The 20534-nt window shown below is 41.9% G+C and overlaps 2 protein-coding genes and 1 pseudogene across 4 annotated transcripts in view; all 3 read right to left on the minus strand.

The window, feature by feature from the left end:
• Positions 1 to 17611, minus strand: part of ZNF512 (zinc finger protein 512) — a 29003-nt gene extending 11392 nt beyond the window's left edge. Inside the window, exons 1-10 of one of the 3 annotated variants that reach the window (XM_045073869.1) lie at positions 17467 to 17611; positions 16886 to 16944; positions 8036 to 8217; positions 7320 to 7415; positions 6935 to 7018; positions 6149 to 6273; positions 5537 to 5623; positions 5022 to 5120; positions 4238 to 4405; positions 1484 to 1678 (exon numbers count right to left, since the gene is read on the minus strand). In XM_045073869.1, coding sequence (XP_044929804.1) covers positions 1484 to 1678; positions 4238 to 4405; positions 5022 to 5120; positions 5537 to 5623; positions 6149 to 6273; positions 6935 to 7018; positions 7320 to 7415; positions 8036 to 8217; positions 16886 to 16944; positions 17467 to 17496 — 1125 coding nt within the window. In that variant the 5' untranslated portion in view covers positions 17497 to 17611. Of the gene's footprint in view, positions 1 to 1483; positions 1679 to 4237; positions 4406 to 5021; positions 5121 to 5536; positions 5624 to 6148; positions 6274 to 6934; positions 7019 to 7319; positions 7416 to 8035; positions 8221 to 16885; positions 16945 to 17466 lie in introns of all 3 variants that reach the window. The other 2 variants (XM_045073867.1, XM_045073870.1) reach the window with 2 other exon arrangements.
• Positions 17612 to 18721: 1110 nt separating this feature from the next.
• LOC123390227 lies at positions 18722 to 19726 on the minus strand (the record flags this gene model as incomplete). Its single annotated transcript, XM_045073898.1, is given in 1 exon segment — positions 18722 to 19726. A coding segment is annotated over 1 exon segment (1005 nt), but the record flags the coding sequence as incomplete, so codon positions are not given.
• On the minus strand, positions 19723 to 20534 carry LOC123390228 (annotated as a pseudogene).

Consider the following 20534-nt stretch of genomic DNA (forward strand, 5'->3'; position numbering starts at 1 on the left):
CGTGATAAAACCTCCATAAAAATCCCAAAAAATCCCAAAATTATGGGGTTCAGAGAGCTTCTAGATTGATTAGCATAATATATATATACACACATATATATACACATATGTATACATATATATATATATATATATATGTATATATATATATATGCCAAGGCTGTGGTGTACCCCCAACTCCACAGGGCTCCTTCTCCTCCTCCTGAGACTCTTCCAAACCTCACTCTATTTATTTCTTCAACTTATAATTCATCTGTAGGTTTTTATTATATACTTTATAACAAACCCGTAAATGTGTTCCCCCAGTTTTATGGGCCATTCTAGCAAATTATCGAAACCAAGGATGGGGTTATGGGAACCCTGATTTATAGCCAAACCAGTCAGACGCACAGGTAGCAGGTCGTGATCCCAGAGCCCTGGGACTGAGACCCACATCGGGCTCCCTGCTCAGTGGGGAGCCTGCTTTTCCCTCTCCTTCTGCAGACCACGCACAATGAAACCAGATGGTCTACAATATCACAATACACATACCACTGTACAAAATCCACATTTAAACTGAATTTAGATAACCATATACTTTAGCCTGTGACAGGAAGAAAGCAGCAGTAAGTTTAAAACAAGAAAGGATGCTCTGATATTCAAAAACAGGACCCTACTTCTGGGACACCTGTAGGACTGATTTTTAGGCCAAGTAAGAGGTATTAACTTCTAGGATTTGACCCATTTTCTTTTAACATATGACGTTCTTCTCACATGAGTCCAAGCCCTGAGCCGAATCTAAACTATTCTTGTCCATACCATGGAGAGTAATAGGTCCTTAGCTCTAATCTCAATCTTCACTGTAGATCCTCCCAAGTCCTTCCCATAACTACTCCCATAAGTCATATACCTCTTGTCTCCTCTTGGCTAAATAATGTTCTTCTGGTCTATGATCTATTTTAAACCAAAGGCTTCCAAGCTGGGTTCTGTACCCTGCAGAAATATACTTGCGACCATGGAGGGAATGATAAAAGTATCAAGAAGGCCAAGTAGACAAAGCTTTGGGTTTACTACCCCGTGGTTATTCGGAGCGACTCTGCTGTCCGTTATTTTACATACTGGTGTTTTATATAAGCTTCCATTTGGGAAACAAAGAGGGAAGGGAGAGGAGTTCTGTGGCCAGAAAAGCAAGTTGCAAGCATTTATCTAAACTAAATATAAACTACTATATACAAGCTAACAAAGTGGAAACACACTGGGAAACAACTAGGCAAACCACTAATCTGGAAATGCCCATTCCCTCTGGAAGTAGTCCAAAATTAAGAAACTTCTGAAACGGACTGTCTCTCTAGGACCCACAGGAATCCAAACACTCATGTTCTATCTCTAAGAATAAAGCAGCAAAATATCATTTATCGTGCACTCCAGTGCATTTAGTTTTCCGTACACAGTAAGTACAGAAGCAGACACGGTTCGACATTAATACTTCAAGTCTCTATTTTACCTTCCGATCATCAGGTACCAAATCCTGAAGCACCTTCCTCTTGGGCCATTCCTTGGCCAGTTCAGCAGAAGCCAGTTCCTGCAGGTGGTATACAGCTATCTTGGCAGAACGCCTCTGAACTCGACCACCACTCTTTGGCTCCAGGCTCATCTCCTTTAAGCACTCTGGCTGTCCTGACTCTGGAAAGAATGAGATCTGCAAGAATGAGACATAGCAGAACACAGGCCTGAGAAGTGGCTTCCATCAGAGCCAATGATTAAAGGCCATCCTTCCTGCTCTAAGTATCAAAAGCTATTTACTAGCTTGCTAACCGTTAGCATAAAGTTCCACCACCTTAATGTGTATTTTGTTGGTTAAAAAAAATAAACTTCTCAGGATAAAATCTGTTGTTTTGGTAAGTCAAAGTGGTTAAAGGTCAAGACATGGCTGTGTGCTAAGACAGGACCCTCGACCCATATCTCATACTACATTAAAAAAGTCAACTGAAAATGAATTAAAACGTAAACCATAGAACTGTAACAACTTCTAAAAGAAACCAAGGGCGAAAATTTTGTAAGCCTGGGTATGACGGTTTCTTGATGTGTCACTGTGGCTAGGCTACAGTCATCAGCTATTCAACCAAATACTAATCTGCATGCTGATGGGAAGGTACCTTGTATAGATCTAATTTTTAAAGTCCAAAATCAAGTAGGAGAGGTGTGAGAGAAGAAAAGGAAGGAGAGATTCAGAGCATGAGAGACTCACTACGGCTGCTGCCTTGACGATGAAGGGAACCAGGGAATGCACATGGCCCTCAGAAGCTGAGAACACTTCCTGGCCTACAGCAAGCAAGAAGTGAGGCCCTACAACTGCATGGAACTCAACTCTTAATCTTAAGGAGCCTCAAAACAGATTCTCCCCTTGAGCCTCCAGAAAGGAATAGCCCTACTGACACTTTGATGCCAGCCTGGTGAGGTTCCACACAGGGGAGTCAGCTGAGCTGTGCTATACCTGAACTTCTGGCCTGACAAGCTGAGTTAATACAGCTGTGTTGTTTAGGCCATTGATTTTGTGATTTTTTTTTTTTAGAGCAGCAATAGAAAAACTGTACCTTGGGCTGGGCAAACATATCTTAGATACAATAAAAGCATTATCCATAAAAGAAAAAAAACATAAATTGAATGAACTTTATCAAAGTTAAGAACTCTACTCTTTGAAAAATGCTATCCAAAATGAAAAGCTAAGCTGGGAGAAAACATTATAAAAACATGTAGTTGGGGGACGCCTGGGTGGCTCAGTTGGTTAAGCGGCTGCCTTCGGCTCAGGTCATGATCCCAGCGTCCTGGGATTGAGTCCCGCATCAGGCTCCTTGCTCAGCTGGGAGCCTGCTTCTCCCTCTGCCTCTGCTGCCCCTCTGCCTGCCTGTGCGCTCGCTCGCTCTCTCTCTCTCTCTCTCTCTCTGACAAATAAATAAATAAATAAAATCTTAAAAAAAAAAACCAAACATGTAGTTGGTAAAGGACTTCTGTCCAAAATACATGAAAAAACTCAGAGTATTTTTAAACCTCAACAGTAAGACAATGAAATTCCAATAATAAAGGCTTTCAAAGGCCACTTCACTGAAGAGGACAGACACTTCACTAAGGACCCACATTGCCAACAAGCATATGAAAGGATGGTTAATGTCATTAGTCATTAGGGAAATGCAAATTTAAACTGCAAGGAAAGACCACTGCATACCTAATAGAATGGATTAAGAAAAAAATGACACTGACCATAGCAAGTCCTAACAAGGACACAAAAAAATGGGAACTCTCATTTTGCCAGTGAGATTGCAAAATGGCAGAGCCACTTTGAAAAACAGTTTGGCAGTTTCTTATAAACATGTATTTATCATTTGACCTAGCATTCCCATAGCTAAGTATTTACCCAAGAGAAATTAAAATTTGTTTTCACAGAAAAGCCTTTTATGTTAATGTTTATAGCAGCTTTATTCATAATTGCCAAAAAATGGAAACAACGCAAATGTTCTTCAACTGGTGAATGGATAAAGAAACTGTGAAACATCCATACAATGGAATCCTAGACAGAAATAAAAAGAAATAAAATTAATGATACATGCAACACATGGATGAATCTCAACTGTATTACGCTAAGTGAAAGAAGCCAGACTCAAAAAGCTATACATTGTATGACTCTGTTTATGATATTCTGAAAAAAAGCAAAACTATAGGGACAGAAAATAGATCGGTGGTCAAAGATCTAGATCATTCTGGATCGTTCAAGATCTTGAATGTGGTGGTGACTACACAACTGTACATATTTGTCAAAACTCTTATGACTATACACTAAAAAGGGTGAATATTAATTACCATATGTAAATTATACCTTGAAATGGAACTCTAAAAAAAAAAAATGAGGTAGGGCAAGCCTAGAAATCAAGAAAAAAAAAGTCAAGACAAAAAAATTGGGACAGAAGAACCAGCTGGACAGAGATTTCCACAAAATTTCTAGCTAAAGGGGAACACCTTAAGCTTTAGAAAGATAATCATGAGTCTACTTCTACAGATTATACATTGAACTTTGATTTCTCTAAGCTAATTATGTTCAAAAGGCAGAAAAAAGAGAACCAAGAAAAAACAAGAGAAAACAAAAGCACTCAAAGATTAAAAGGGGATACAAATGAGGAAGTAAGGAGGTATGGGAAATGTCAGGGTTAGTAGTCACCACGAAACAGATCCCCCAAACAGGGTCTGGAAAGTAATCAGTACTCACAGGCCCATGCTCTGACCTCAGGTGATACGCAAGTCCAGCCTTCGATTTATATGGCTTTCCACAATGGTGACATTTCAGGGTCATCTCCTCCAGCTCTGCAGCCCCTTTGCCACATTTTCTGACATGGTACAGATATCCCATGATGCTGGTGAAGCTACTAGAGCAACTCTGAACACAGGAGAGAGGCCTGAACTATAATCTTCCATCTTTTGACATGATCTCTCAATTTCTAAACAGCCACAGAAGACTCAACCACCACACCCTATAAATAGATCCTACGACATGGCTAGACCCTCTCCAACACTTCCCGTTAGCACGACCCTTCCCTGTCCCTCGTCCCTGCCCTAACAGCTGTCCTGTCTGCCACCAAGAGCGACATTCCGTCAGTTCAGTCAGCATCCAGTCCGCTAGCACTGTGCGTCTCCTCTGCCGCAGAGGTTCCTCGGGACTCGACCCCACCCCAGCAGCAACCAAACACCCAGCGATGCCAAAGCTCCTCACCAGGAGATTACCAGGAGCCTTTTCATCACACTAAAGAAGGGTGGGAAAGGAACCCCTTTGAACAAAGGAAAAGGGGAGAAAAATAAGTTTGTGGAGATGCAAAAGAAAAATAAAGAACTATTAATGAATTCAAAACACCTGGAAAAGCAGGAGCCAGTCTTAATGCTGGAAGGTGACACAGAACCAGGTCTACAAGAGAGAAGGAGAAGAAATGGAAGAAAGTAACAGAAAGACAGTGACTTGAGACTCCAGGCTGACAGAGATGCTGTCCCCAGGCTCTTACCTCACGCATGCACCTGAGCTTGCCCAGTCTCTTTAGAACTGTCCGGAGCCGTTCTCTCTCACTTGGCTCATCTATTTCATCCCCAGCCTTCAAAATGGGCTAGAAAGCAAGAGAAGCAAACGAGCAGATGATTCACAGGAAAGATAGATACAGACAAAAATGGTATCTTAGGAGAATCAAGGACTGGACTAGCACCTAAGCCGAGGCCCATGAGGCTTAGTTATCTGACTCCTGGCTTTCTCCATCTTCTCCTTGACAGACAAGGAAGCAAATGCAATGCAAGTAAGAGTTCAGAGCCTCTGGCTTCCAGGAGATGAAACTTTGGGGCTAACGTAAACACAAAAATACCCACCAAAACAGCTTCACTGTACATAATTCTTCTATAGAAAAAGAATTCTTTCTTACACACCTGCAAAGCCCCAGAGCCTCAGCCACCTCCACGGGGTTATCCAAACTCATCTATGTAAAGACATGCGAACCCCCCGCAGGCTCATACGGGACAGGAGACACCTTACCAAGCTATTGTGATTTGCCATGACGTGATACTTCATCCCTGCCAGGGAGCGAAGCTGTTTCCCGCAATGATGACAAGTGAACATTTCCTACAAGGAAGAAATACTGCTCAGTGCCAGGCTGTTCAACAGAAAAATAGAATGTTAAAAAGTCCTACTCAGATACTCTCAACCGTATCTCCTTTCACTCCCAAACTCAACAGTCAAGGCATCTCAAAATCCCACCACCTCAGTGTCATTTCCTCAAGGACAAAGAAGGAAAAGCAACCCAATTTGGAAGAACGACCATTTACTAAGTGCCAATATTTGCCAAGTAATGGAACAGGCCCTTTGCATGTATTCTTTCTTTCTTCTCCTCTCAGGGACCGCACAAAATTATTTTCTCTCTCTTATAAATGAGAAAACCAAGGCCCACACATGAAAAAGTTAAATGACACAACAAATAAGTGGCTGAGTGAAGATTCAAACCCAAGTCTGTCATACTCAAAAGCCTCTGTCTTCTTTCTAACACAATGCTGCGGCTGCTCCACAGGTATCAGCATACCCAACACAGAAGAGAGAGCTAAGGTATGGGGAAAGAGCATAACTGTCACGAAATGCCACAAAATCTCTAACCTGTTTGCAGGTCTCCATGTGTTTCTTTAAGCCCTCTATGGTCTTCCTCCCCACTGCCTGGCAGGTAGGACAGGAGACGCTGCCTTTATCCACAATTTCTAAGTACCACTGTTCCTCCAAACTGCCTACAAAGGAGAAAAAGGAACACCTCATAATCTGCAGCCTTCTCCTGAAACAAAAAGCACAATCCTGAAACTTAGTAAAAGTAACATAAAAATGGTTTGTTCCCTTCCTGGGGAAAAGACTCATTGCATATAATTTCTAGAAATATTTTTTTCTCAAGTCAGTGAGGAAACACCTACTCAGTTTCCCATGATAAAAACCATCTGGGCACCACTCAAAAACCCAGTGGCTTACAGAACTGGGCAACGTTTTTTTCCTAGCTTTACTGAGGTACAAGCCACGATGGGCAACACTTTCAAAGCCGCATATAACAATGGAATTCAGAGATATTCAACAGCCAGTTTGCTGAGTGTTTCCCATGTGCCTGAAACTTTGTACAATGTTCTTATCCCATCTAATATCTACGAAAATTTTGACTGCCTTCATTATCCCACTCAGAAACAAGGAAACCGAAGCTTGCAGAAGTTAACTAGAAGGTGGCAGGCCAGAAAACCAATTAAGAGCCAAACCTTCCACAAGGGTCTGACAGGCCTCCAAACCCATGCCCTTAGTAACTGCCTCCTTAAAGAAACTCTCTGCTACATTATCCCTTAACCACCACCAACAACAACAAAGACAGGGTGTGAGAACTAGATACTCCAAAGCTTCCAACAGAAAACATACCTGCTGCATAAGCTGGTGGTTCCTTCCGAATACGACGAGCCTGGGATTTGGGATTAGGTTGAGTTTTAGGCCGTTGCTTCCTCCCTGACGCAAGACAGAAACTTGAGCCCCGACAATATCAACTTTGCTACCCCATCTCTACTGCCAACATCTCCTCCCTCATGTTCTCAACACCCTGTGCCCCACTCCCTCAACCAACGGACTCCCTTAAGTTGTAACAAAAAAAACCTGGTAGAGTCAGGCAGGATGGAAGCCATTCCATGCCAAAAAATCAAAGGGCTCAACAACAGTGCTTTAAGGGCCAAAACCTAAGGTCTCTCTTGTACCTCTAAAGAATAAAGCCCAGGCACCCACGGAAAGAGAATGAGCAAAGTTACTCCCTTACCATAAAGTTTATGCTTCTTCTGAGGAAATTCTCGATAGTCTTCATCTTCTTCCTGCCTGGGTTTCCTTTTTCCTTTGGTTGATACTCCACCTGACCCTGAAACACCATACAAAACAAACAAACAAAACCCTCAGTGTGGTTTACAAGTGAACGTCTCTGACCTGCCTTCAGAACTTCAGTCACGAAACCATCATAGAGGAAGATCACAAGCCTCACAGAAGTGGTCGACATTTTTAGGGAAGTTGGTAACACTTCACTAACTTATTCAACCTCCCCTTTTCCCTTTTTCTTATTCTCCACCCAAGTGATCAACTATTCCCCGATGAGTAGTAAGAGCCTTCAGGCAATGTGCTTTCTTGATCTTGATTCAAAGCTAATACAGAAGTAGAACTGCTCCAGATAAAGGGCTACTAAGGACCCTTGAGACTATGCCCACCAAGACAATGACACCCAGAATTGCCCTTACACCAGCCCCTAAACTTCAACAGAGGATCAAACTGGAACAACGGGAAAGAAGTTCAAGTCATATGAAGAGGGAAGGCTGATACCAGTCTAACCTACAGGAGTGAGATCAGCAAAATTTCACTCTAAAATAGAAGGAGAGTTCATAAAGTTGAATAGTATGTGGCAGCCTAACATAAATGTGAGATACACATGTGTGACATTTACAACAGCTACCTAGAGATTGCTCTGCCTTTGACATAAGACAGAGATACCTTCAACACGGGAAGCAGCAGCTGGCTTGACCCTTCTCATCTTCATCCAGTAGGTAGATTTTCGGAAGGATGGTGGAAAATCACTCACTGGCTCACATGATGAGGCAGATGATGAACCACTTAAGGAGTCATCATGAGGGATAGTGTACTGGAAACTATTATCCTTTATGGAGCATTGGGTCCTGCTAGTAATATGAAACAAATAGACATACCACAAAGGAGGATCTGGAGTAAAGTTCCTGTTAATTCTTTATATCATAAGAAGACAAGTCGGTTACCTACGCAAAAACTAAAAAGCCTGATAATAAAAACAGACCTGAGATTGTACTCTAACAATTACAACAGTTGTGACTAAAGGCAACATATAAAATTATTACACTTCATTGTAATAAAAGCGGTCCACATTAATGATCACTCTGGAGCCCAAGTAGGCACTCTTTCTTTCTTTCTTTTTTTTTTTTTTTTAAAGATTTTATTTATTTATTTGACAGATCACAAGTAGGCAGAGAGGCAGGCAGAGAGAGAGGGGGAAGCAGGCTCCCCACTGAGCAGAGAGCCTGATGTGGGGCTCGATCCCAGGACCCTGAGGTCATGACCTGAGCTGAAGGCAGAGGCTTAACCCACTGAGAGCCACCCAGGCACCCCTAGGCACTCTTTTCTAGACTGATCAAAGAAAAGAAAGTAGTGAAAGTAATAGGATATTCTTTGATACTTCAGAGGATCCTTCAGTAACCAGGTATGTTCAGGCCTCCCAATTTCTCTGACAGAGAGACAGTAACTAAATACTATCCCTGAGAACAAAGAAGGAAAAGCAGAGTTTGTAGGGCCCTAGTCTGATCTATCTTCCCTAAACACTGTGTCAGCACTATCCTGTCTTATTTAGGCAACATGATTCTTAGCTCCCAGCCTTAAAGGGGCTACCTTATCTAAGGTAAGCTGGCAGGAGAAGTCTGGTATACAGCTGGATCCAAATTCCCAAATCTAAGACCAATCAGTATGTAGTTAAGAAACACTCATCAGTAACTAGGTCGTTCAGAATGCACAGGGGAGCAGTAGTTCTCAAAGTGTGGTCCAAGGACCTCGAGACATCCCTTTTCCAGCTGAAGATCCGTGTGAGGCCTGCCTTAGGTTTACGGTTTAGAAAGACCACTCTGGATGCTGTATGGAAAAGGACTCCTGGAGGAGGAGTGAATACAGGGAGAAGGGCTAGCAGCTCAATGTAACAGTGTGGATAAGAGATGATAAGGACCTGAACTAAGGTTCTGTAGCAGAGGTAAGTTGACAAATTCAAGATAACACTTCAGTGGTAGAGCTGGTAAGAATCACGTAGAGGTTTGAGGTGAGATGGAAGTAACACAGGTGACCATTCTTAAGAATGTATGTTAGTAAAATATGATACAGGCCCACTATGGAATACTAGGTAGTTGTTGGAAGCAATAAACCATTTCCACACATAGACACACGAGCATAACCAAAAGAGCATACTGCTGAATGAAAAAGAAACAGCTAAGCATCTGATTCTTGGTTTCAGCAGCTCAGGTCATGATCTCAGGGCTGTGAGATGAAGCCTTGCGGTGGGCTGGGTGCTCAGGGCTGAGTCTGCTTGACACTCTCTCTCCCTCTCCCTCTCCCCCTCCTCTGAGTGTACACGCACACTCTCACGTGCATGCTCTGTGTGTGTGACTGCTCTCTCTCCAAAAAGAATTAAGTCTTTAAAAGAAAAATAAAGAAAGAGCAAGACTTAATATCAATTTGGTAAATTAAAAACAAGTATACACATAAACAATACTGGCTATTTTATAAGGACTCATAAATACTTAAGGACAAATATCGAACTTGTTAACACAGTTGTCTCTGGAAGGGAATGGAAATGGAAACAGGAAAAACAAAAAACAACAGGGACTGATGATGTCAGCAAGCTAGGAACAGAGAAGAATGTTTTTCCATTCTCTGCAGGAGATCCCAAATTACGAATTTAATACAGCAAAGTCCTGATTCCACCATGATGCATAAGGCCACCACAGCTCATCCCTCCTGCTGACTACAACTGAAAATCCTGGACTCTGAAAAGTAAACAAAGTAGGTGGACTATAGAGACGTGTCAAAACTGGGAGAAGTGACTCACATGGGTGTGTTGCTCCATTTTGTTTGTTTTCCCTCACAAGCGGCAATGCAATAAGGGTGGGCCCCATTTGCAGAGTAGCATGGGCAGTCTAAATTGCAACAGAAACTCTCTTTCTGGCCACAGAAACCAGGAAAAGGGTCTCTACAGACTAAAATGTGTGAGGGAACTGTGAAGAAGAATCGGGCAAAGACGATGATCCCATAATTCTGTGTAGGAATCCACACAAGTCACAGCTTAATCTGAACTACGTATGTTTGGAGCATACCGAAACCAGCTTAGCAAAGGCTTTGAGAAATGAAACAAGATTTGAACAAACTGCACAAGTCTCAGAATAACCCCTGAACTGCTAGTAAAAGATAGACCCAACGTATCAAAAGCTTGGAGAAATGAAACAAGACTTGAAACACGGGAAAAAGTCTTAGTCAAACCCCTGAGCTGTTCAAGACCGACCTAAACCATCATAGCAAAGACTCAAAGAATGGAATTAAGATTGACCCAATGCCCTCAGAAAGCAAGACAGAACTTATGGTCTGAACAGTAAACAGGTTACTTGCTAAAACAAAAATAGCAATGATCCCCCAGAAGATTCTAAAAAGACCCAAGGTCTATACAAATAACATTCACAATCTCGGGAATAAATTGCAAAATTATGCAATACACAAAGAAGCAGAAAAATCTGCATAATTCCAAAAGGAACAGATAATGAACAAATGTCAACCTCAAGATGTTAGAACTATGAAAGATTTACAGGGACGCCTGAAACACTGGGCGTATTACTGGGTGGTTCGGTCATTTAAGTATCTCCCTTCAGCTCAGGTCATGATCCCAGGGTCCCGGGATCTCTGCTTAGCGGGGAGCCTGCTTCCCTTCCTTTCTCTCTGCCTGCCTCTCTGCCTACTTGTGATCTGTCTGTCAAATAAATAACCACTTTAAAACAAAATTTTGACATTATCTGGTGAAGTTTTCAAAATATGTAGATGTAATACATATGAGAGTGTAACTTAATGGTCAGCAGACAGGGGGCTGAGGAATTCTACAAGGTTGTGAGGCTTCTAGATTTAAGCAAAGAGGTAGTATAATAATAACTTTAAATAACCTATGAAACAGTAGGTATATACATTGTATTTCCTAGAGCAACCACTACACACAAGAAAAAAAAAAAAAAGAAAAGTAAAAGAGAGAGAGATTAAAAAAATCAATAAACCAAAATCAGACACCAAATATTCAAATAACCCCAAAATAAGATATAAAGTACAATACGCAGGGTACGAGAACCAAAATAAAATGGTAAACCTAAATCCAACCATATCAGTAATTAATTTAAATGTTTATGGTCTCAACACTCCAGTCAAGAAGTCCAAGACTGTTAAAGAATGAATAAAAAAGCAATACTCTAGTACAGTTGTCCCCTGAACAACACAATCTGAACTATACGGGTCCACTTATACATGATTTTTTTTTAATAAAATACAGTACAGTATTGTAAATGTCTTTTCCTGGTAATTTTAATATTTTCTTTCCTCTAGTTTATATTAAGAACACCACAGCAGGGCGCCTGGGTGGCTCATGGGTTAAGCCGCTGCCTTCGGCTCAGGTCATGATCTCAGGGTCCTGGGATCGAGTCCCACATCAGGCTCTCTGCTCAGCGGGGAGCCTGCTTCCTCCTCTCTCTCTCTCTTTGCCTGCCTCTCTGCCTACTTGTGATCTCTCTCTGTCAAATAAATAAATAAAATCTTTAAAAAAAAAAAAAACACCATAGCATATAATATACAACATACAAAATGTGCAAATGAACTGTTTGTGTTATCAGTAAAGCTTCCAGCCTACCGTAGGCTATTAGTAGTTAAGTTCTGGGGAATTCAAAAGTTATATGCCGATTTTCAACTGTGTTAGGGTCAGCATCCCTAACCCCTGTGTTGTTCAAGGGTCAACTAACTGTATACTGCACCTACAAGAGGCACACCTTTTCTTTTCTTTACTTTTCTAAGTTTTATTTATTTAAGTAATCTCTATACCCAATGTGGGGCTTGAACTCAGGAACCTGAGATCAAGAGTCAAATGCTCTTCCAACTGAGCCAGCCAGGCGCCTGCGAACTATCAATATAAAGATATATACAGACTGGAAATAAGTGGATGAAAAAATTATACTTCACAATCAGCAAACACAAGAAGGCTGGAGTGGCAACTCTTATACTAGATAAAACAGACTTCAAGGCAAGAGTATCACACAAAGATATAAAGGGACACTTCATAATGATAAAAGTAACAAATCATCACAAAGACATAATTATTCATTGTATGCATCTAGTAGTACAAACTCAAAGGTCACAAAGCAAAACTGACATAATTAAAGCAAAAAAAAACAAAAACAAAAACAAAAAAAAAAAAAACAGACAATTCTACAGTCTTAGCAAAAACTTTAAGACCTCTTCCTTTCAGGAACTGGTAGAATGAGACAAAAATTCAGTAAGACATAAAAGATGTGAATAACACTATTAGCTAAACTACTCTAGACTCACTTTACAGAACTACATCCAACAACTACAGGATACAGTTTTTTCAAGTAAACGCTGTGCATTCAACAAGACAGTATATTCTGGGCCATAAACTTGAATCTTAAAAAGATAAAAATCATACATGTATTCATTGACCACATCAGAATTAAATTAGAAATCAAGAACAACAGGGGAACTAAAATTTAAAAAAATAAATATTAAAATTAAACAATCTACATGAAATTAAACAATCTACTTGAAAATAATTCATGGGTAAAAAAGAAATCACAAGAGAAATTACAAAATATCCTGAAGTGAATAACAACAGAAATACACACATCAAAATTTGTGGATTGCAACCAAAGCGGTACCTAGAAGGAAACTCACAGCTCTAAATACTGCTATTAGAAAATTAGATCTAGGGGCGCCTGGATGCCTCAGTGGGTTAAAGCCTCTGCCTTCGGCTCGGGTCATGATACCGGAGTCCTGGGATCGAGCCCCGCATTGGGCTCTCTGCTTAGCAGGGAGCGTGTTTCCTCCTCTCTCTCTCTGCCTGCCCCTCTGCCTATTTGTGATCTCTGTTTGTCAAATAAATAAATAAAATCTTAAAAAAAAAAAAAAGAAAAAAGAAAATTAGATCTATAATCAACCAAAGATTTCATCTCAAGATATCTTAAAAAGGGCAAAGTAAACACAAAGTAAATAGAAGGAAAAATATAATGGAGAGGAGAAATTCATGCATTAGAACAGAAAACAGAGAAAATCTGATTCTTTGAAAAGACCAACAAAATTGACAACCATGAGGCTAGACTGAGATAATAGCAACAAGCAATTAGCAATGAACTTAAAAAAACTGTCATTTACAATAATATTTAAAAAAACACCTAAGAATATATCTAACAAAAGATAACCAAAAAATTTTTTTTCAAGATTTTGTTTATTTATTTGACAGACAGATCACAAGTAGGCAGAGAGGCGGGGGGGGGGGGGGCTCGATCCCAGGATCCTGGGATCATGACCTGAGCCGAAGGCAGAGGCTTTAACCCACTGAGCCACCCAGGCGTCCCTTTAATCATTTTTAATGATACATTTTAAATTGTTGATCTTCAAGGCACCCAAGTGGCTCAGTCAGTTGAGTGGCTTCAGCTCAGGTCATGATGTCAGAGTCATGGGATAAAGCCCCAAGTCCAGCTCCACACTCAGCAGGGAGTCTGCCTCAAGATACTCTCACTCCCCTTGCCATTCCCCCCTCTCTAAACTAAATAAATAAATCTTTAAAGAAATAAAAATAAATAAAACTGTTGGACTTCAAACACGCCATCAAGATATTGATGCAAATCAGAGATTGGAAGAAAGTATTTAAGACATATCTATCAGGGGCGCCTGGGTGGCTCAGTGGGTTAAGCCGCTGCCTTCGGCTCAGGTCATGATCTCAGGGTCCTGGGATCGAGTCCCGCATCGGGCTTTCTGCTCAGCAGGGAGCCTGCTTCCCTCTCTCTCTCTCTGCCTGCCTCTCCATCTACTTGTGATTTCTCTCTGTCAAATAAATAAATAAAATCTTTAAAAAAAAAAAAAAAAAGACATATCTATCAGACAAAGGAATTGTATTCAGAATATGATTTTTAAAAATACTACAATTCCATAGTAAGACAAACAACTCAAATTTTTTAAATGGGCAAAAGATATGAACAGGCACTTTCCAGATGATGATGTATGAATGGCCAATAAGCACATGAACAGATGTTCTACATCATTATTTATTAGGAAAATGCAAATTAAAATCACAATGAAACACCCCTATACACCCCTAAAATCGGCTAAAATTGAAGACTTATTCCCATACACTGGTGGTAGAATAGAAAATAATGCCACCAATTTGGGAAATAGGCAATTTGTTAAAAAGGTAAACATACTCCTGACATAAGACCCAATCAACCTAAGATGGTAAACCTTAGTAAATAAATACCATCTTAGGTATTTATCAAGAGAAAAAAGAAACAAAACATTTTTCCACATAGAGACTTGAACGTGGAAGTTCACAGCAGCTTTATTTTAATAACCTCAAAATGAAAATAACCCAACTATCCATCAAAATAGATGGCTAAACTAATCATGATATATCTATAATCAAATTCTGTTCAGAAATAATGATTTTGAGTGAAAAAAATCATGCAAAAATCATTGAGTGAAAAAAAATCATGCAAAAAGAGAACATATTATATGATTTCATTTATATAAAATCCTAGAACATGCAGACCACTATATGGTGAAAGGAAAAAGGTCAGTGGTGTCTGGGAACAGGAGTAGAGGACCCAAAAAATTTTTTCAGAGGGATGGAAATGGTATCTTGATTGTGGGGACACTGTTTTGGTTATTTACATATACCAAAGCTGATCATACTGTACACTTTAAGTATGTATACTATAAATGTGAAGTTTACTGTACTTCAATAATACCTCAAAAAATATTTAAAAATTTTTAATAGGAATTGGCAGGTCTCTAGGGCCAAAACCCACCATCCAAAACAATGGGAACAATCTCTACTAGGAACACTTAATATCAAGTATCAAGAAGCCATTAAGAGTCAAGTCCCATGTGACTCCCCCTGATAAACTGTCCTCATAGGAATTTCTTTACTGTCAGTGCAGGACTCAGATACTCCCATACCCCCTCTCATGAATAAGTACAAGCACAGTAATAAGTAAATAAATAAATATCAATAGTTCATATAATCAGTATGATTAACATCTTAGAAATTAAATCAATGTGATAGGGAATCCCTCCCTATAGGTCTCTCTTATTTCCAAAGGACTCAACAAAAACAATTTATCTAGTATTTTACAACACTTGTCATATGACAGTACTTGATTGCTTCTAAAAACCCAGATTAATTTCAAACTTCCCTTCCCATAAATATGGCAAGAGAAAGACTTTGGTTTAAAGAATATAATCATAATTGTAGTGACTTCATAATTTCTTGTGTGCAGCACACCTTTGGGTCTCAGCTTCTAACCACAAGAGTGAAAAGTTTAACCAATTGTCAACTCCTTTCTGATCTACCAAGAATTTTCAGAGACCCTAGTTCATTCTCCAGGTGCAACTACTACTTAGACTTCATTAGAAAATTATTTCAGTTCATCTCAGTTTCCTTTACAGCCTCCGTTCATTATACCCAATCTTTAAATGCTGATGTTCTCCAGGGTTTCATCCTCTAGCCTCTTTTAGTCTCACTTCTCACCAATGGTTCTCAATCTCTTACAAAGGATTCCTATGCCCTAACTCCAGTGATTCTGAGTCAGAATAATAGACAAGGACCTGTTAATCTTTATACTTTTTAAAAGTTAACACTTTCTATTCCATTAAAAGCTTTTATCTGTTCACATTCTGTTCTCTATGAAAACAAAACAAAACAAAACAAAACAAAAAAAACCTTTTCCTTCTGGCTAACTGGATTATTCCTGGACTTTCAAGTCTGTTTAGGAGTGACTTGCTCAGGTAACTCTTCCCTTCTAAACTATCACTCCCCTTTCCCCAAGTGTTATATTAAATTCCTGTTTTAAAATATTTACTTACACCTTATCATGTTGATGTACTTGCCTATCTCCCCTTTTAAACTATTCTGTTTTTCTTGTCTGTATATCTAACAGATATATGTGTTATAGTCCATGAGATATTCAGCAAATGCTATCTGAAGGAATTAATTCCTTCCAATGAATACCGAGTTAATAAGAATCTCTTTTGTACCAACCAATAAAATATGGGAAAAGTTAGCACGTTCAGTCTACGAAATAATAAACCCGCCTTAAAGCCAAATAGTCTGAAAAAATAGGATTTCTTAGAGCCATTTTTACCAGTCCTTTCCATGTTCATCAATGTATTCATGAGTATATACTTGATGTCTGAAGACATGCAGGGCTTCACTGTCAATTCGTTCCATTTTTAATATAATTCATACTTTTCAAGCTAGGTTCTTCCCCCCTACATTAGGTTTAGACCTGCACTGTCCAATCAGGTAGGCACTAGCTACAGGTGGCTATTTAAATTTAAGATTAAATACAATTGAAAATTCAGTTCCTCAATCACACTGGCCACATTTCAAGTGCTCAAAAGCCATACGTGGCTACGGTCCTGAACAGTGTGGATACAGAACATTTTCTCATCATCACAGCAAGTTCTACTGGCCAGCACTGGCGACACAATTATAAATGGATCCCAGAAAACCTCACTTACTTCTTAGCTCCCACGATCTTCGTGCTCCTCTGCTGCTTAAAGGATGTGGGTTCCGGTGTCTAGCAAATCGCAAGCACATGAGTGAATGCTAGGGACCTCTGAATCCTGACCACAAAAAGACGAATCCCCCTGTGCCCAGAAGAAATGTAGCTCTCCCCCCGAAACTACCTCCAACGGAAAAAAGGCAAGACTTTTTAAGAAAAGTGTGTCGCCCTGTCTTCCTACAGAGTTAAGGCAGCTGACACCACCATAGTCTTCACCATAGCCTTCACCATTCCCAAAGCCCTGTCCCAGATAAAGGTTCTAAAGGGATGCGAAAAGAGAGGATACGGATATGGGAGGTACTGGAGATATAAAAGGAACAGAAATTAACGGGCGAGAAACTGAGTCCAAGGAGGTGGGCAACAGTCAGCGTTAAGTGGGGGGAAAAAAGGGAGACAGATCCGACCTAGAAGGGTGGGGCCTACGATGGGCTCTGATAAAACCAACTCCGAGCACGGGACAAAAGCGAGGGGCCGCGCGCGTGTTGCGGGCTCCACAGCGCTACCCCTAAGGCATAACGGCCAAACCGAGAAACTCACGGCGGGCACTGCACCGAGTCTGGAAGACATCACTCCCTCTCCACGCCTAACAAATCCACCCAAGGGCTCCGGCCAGACCAACGCCACTTCCGCTCTCCTCTCCGCTCCCGGATGTGGAGTCAGCGCCGCGGATCCCAGGTCTGAAGGACTACTTCCGCCTGGCCGCTTCCAAGGGGGATGCGGCAGGAGTGAGTCACGTGACACGACTCCCTCCGCTGAGACCGCTCCCTGGGAAGCTGTAGGTGGGGTTTGGAGCCCCAAACAGGGCTTCAGGGCCCTTTCCTCGCGTTCCATCCCTTTGCGCGACACCCAATATCCCTTCACCCTCTTCCCCCCTCCAGCACGACAGTGGTCTTTCTAGGTGGAGATCAAATATCGCCCCTTTATTTATCTTAGAGAAATTACAGACCCATTCCCGCCCTCCCTCCCCCCAGGTAGAGAGGCATAGAGGCTCTTGGATTGCTGTGGGTGCAGGTATCCGAGGCAGTGGCTGAGCAGGAAAGAAGCCAGAAAAGAGGCAGGTGGTTGAAGGCTTGAGCCAGTCAGGGAATAACGGGGATGAATCTCTTCTCATCTGTTAGCTTCAGGCCTCTAAACTTGGCCTGTTTTGGAGTATTTTGTGTGTGGTCCCTAGGAGATGTGTTGGAGGAGCCCTTGCAATCTTCAGACAGACCATGTCTGACCCTCTCCCCTAGGGAGAGTGTTTTTGAGTCTCTCCTTAACGATACTCTGATGGGTTCTCGCAGAGGGACTGAGATGTGTTTTGTCACACCAACTGTACTTTCCCTTTCAAGGTGGCTCTATTGGCTCTGCTCAGAATGACTGTGTCTGTTTCTCTCAGAACGACTGCATCCACTTCTTTCAGAGAGAGTACAGTGAGTTCTCTCTGAGGAACTGCGACCGCTCCTTTCAGAGGGCCTGTGCTGTCTTGTCCCAAAAGGACTATGTCCTCTCGCCTTTAAGGGAATGTGATGAGTTTTCTAAAAGAGACCGCAACTGTTCCTCGCAAGGGAATTGCGACATCTCCTCTTAGAGGGACAGCGACATCTCCTCTCAGAGGGACTGTGATGACTCCATTCAAAGGGACTGTGATGGCTCCTCTGAGAAGGACTTCGATGGCTCCTCTCAGAGGGACTGTGATGGCGCTTTAGAGAAGGACTTCGATGGCTAATCTCAGAGAGACTGTTATGGCACTTCTGAGGAAGACATTGGGGATCCTCTCAGAGGGACTATGATGTCTCTTCTGAGGAAGGCTTCAGTGGTTCCCCTTAGAGGGACTGTGATGTCTCATCCGAGGAAGACATCGATGGCTACTCTCAGAGGGCCTGTGCTGTCTTCTCTCAAAAGGACTATGTCCTCTCACCTCTAAAGGACTATGATGAGTTTTCTGAAAGAGACTGCAACTGCTCCTCTCAAGGGGATTGCAACAACTCCTCTTAGAGGGACTGCGAAATCTCCTTTCAGAGGGACTACAACATCTCCTCTAACAGGGACTCTGATGGCTCCTTTCAGAGGGACTGTGATGGCTCCTCTGAGAAGGACTTCGATGGCTCCTCTCAGAGGGACTGTGGTGGCTCTTCTGAAGAAGGCTTCGGTGGCTCCTCTTAGAGGGACTGTGATGTCTCTTCCATGGAAGACTTTGATGGGTCCTCTCAGAGGGACTGTGATAGCTCTTCTGAGGAAGACTTCGTTGTTTCCCCTTCAGAGACTGTGATGTCTCATCCAGGAAAACTTCAGTGGCTTCTCTCAGAAGGAATGTGATGGCTCTTCTGAGGAAGGCTTGGTTGGCTCCTCTCAGAGGGACTGTGATGTCTCTTCTGAAGAAGGCTTCGGTGGCTCCTCTTAGAAGGACTGTGATGTCTCTTCTGAGGAAGACTTCGATGGCTCCTCTCAGAGGGATTGTGATGGCTCTTCTGAAAAAGACTTCAGTAGCTCTTCTCAGAGGGACTGTGAAGTCTATTCTGAAGAAGGCTTCGGTGGCTCCCCTTAGAGTGACTGTGATGTCTCTTACGAGGAAGTCTTCGATGGCTTCTCTCAGAAGTACTGTGATGGCTCTTCTGAAGGCAGCTTCGGTGGTTCCCCTTAGAGGGACTGTGGTGTCTCTTCTGCAGAAGGCTTCGTTGGCTCCTCTTAGAGGGATGGTGATGTCTCCTCTGAAGAAGGCTTCAGTGGCTCCTCTTATAGGGACTGTAATATCTATCTGAGGAAGATTTTGATTGCTCCTCTCAGAGGGACTCTGATGACTCTTTAGAGAAGGACTTTAGTGGCTACTCTCAGACTGTGATGGCTCTTCTGTGGAAGATTTTGGTGATTTTGGAAGATTTTGGACTCTGATATCTCCTCTGAGGAAGGCTTCAGTGGCTCCCCTTAGAGAGACTGTGATGTCTCTTCTGAGGAAGACTTCAATGGCTCCTCTCAGAGGGACTGTGATGTCTCCTCTGAAGAAGGCTTCGGTGGCTCCTCTTATAGGGACTGTGATATCTCTTCCGAGGAAGATTTCGATTGCTCCTCTCAGAGGGACTGTGATGGCTCTTATGAAAAAGACTTCAGTGGCTCCTCTCACAGGGACTCTGAATGCTCTTTAGAGAAGGACTTCGATGGCTCCTCTCAGAGGGACTGTGATATCTCTTCTGAAGAAGGCTTCGGTAGCTCCACTTAGAGGGACTGTGATGTCTCTTCTGAGGAAGGCTTTGGAGGCTCTTCTTAGAGGGACTGTGATGTCTCTTCCGAGGAAGACTTCGATGGCAACTCTCAGAGGGCCTGTGCTGTCTTCTCTCAAAAGGGTTATGTCTTCTCACCTCAAAAGGACTGTGATGAGTTTTCTGAAAGAGACTGCGACTGCTCCTCTCAAGGGGACTGCAACATCTCCTCTTAGAGAGACTGCGAAATCTCCTCTCAAAGGGACTGTGACATCTCCTCTCACAGGGACTCTGATGGCTCCTTTCAGAGGGACTGTGATGGCTCCTCTGAGAAGGACTTCAATGACTCCTCTCAGAGGGACTGTAGTGGCTCTTCTGAAGAAGGCTTTGGTGGCTCCTCTTAGAGGGACTGTGATGTCTCTTCTGAAG

Source organism: Mustela putorius, unplaced genomic scaffold, assembly GCF_011764305.1.
Source record: "Mustela putorius furo isolate JIRA1106 unplaced genomic scaffold, ASM1176430v1.1 tig00537293_pilon_pilon_pilon, whole genome shotgun sequence".
NCBI classification, from domain to species: domain Eukaryota; kingdom Metazoa; phylum Chordata; class Mammalia; order Carnivora; family Mustelidae; genus Mustela; species Mustela putorius.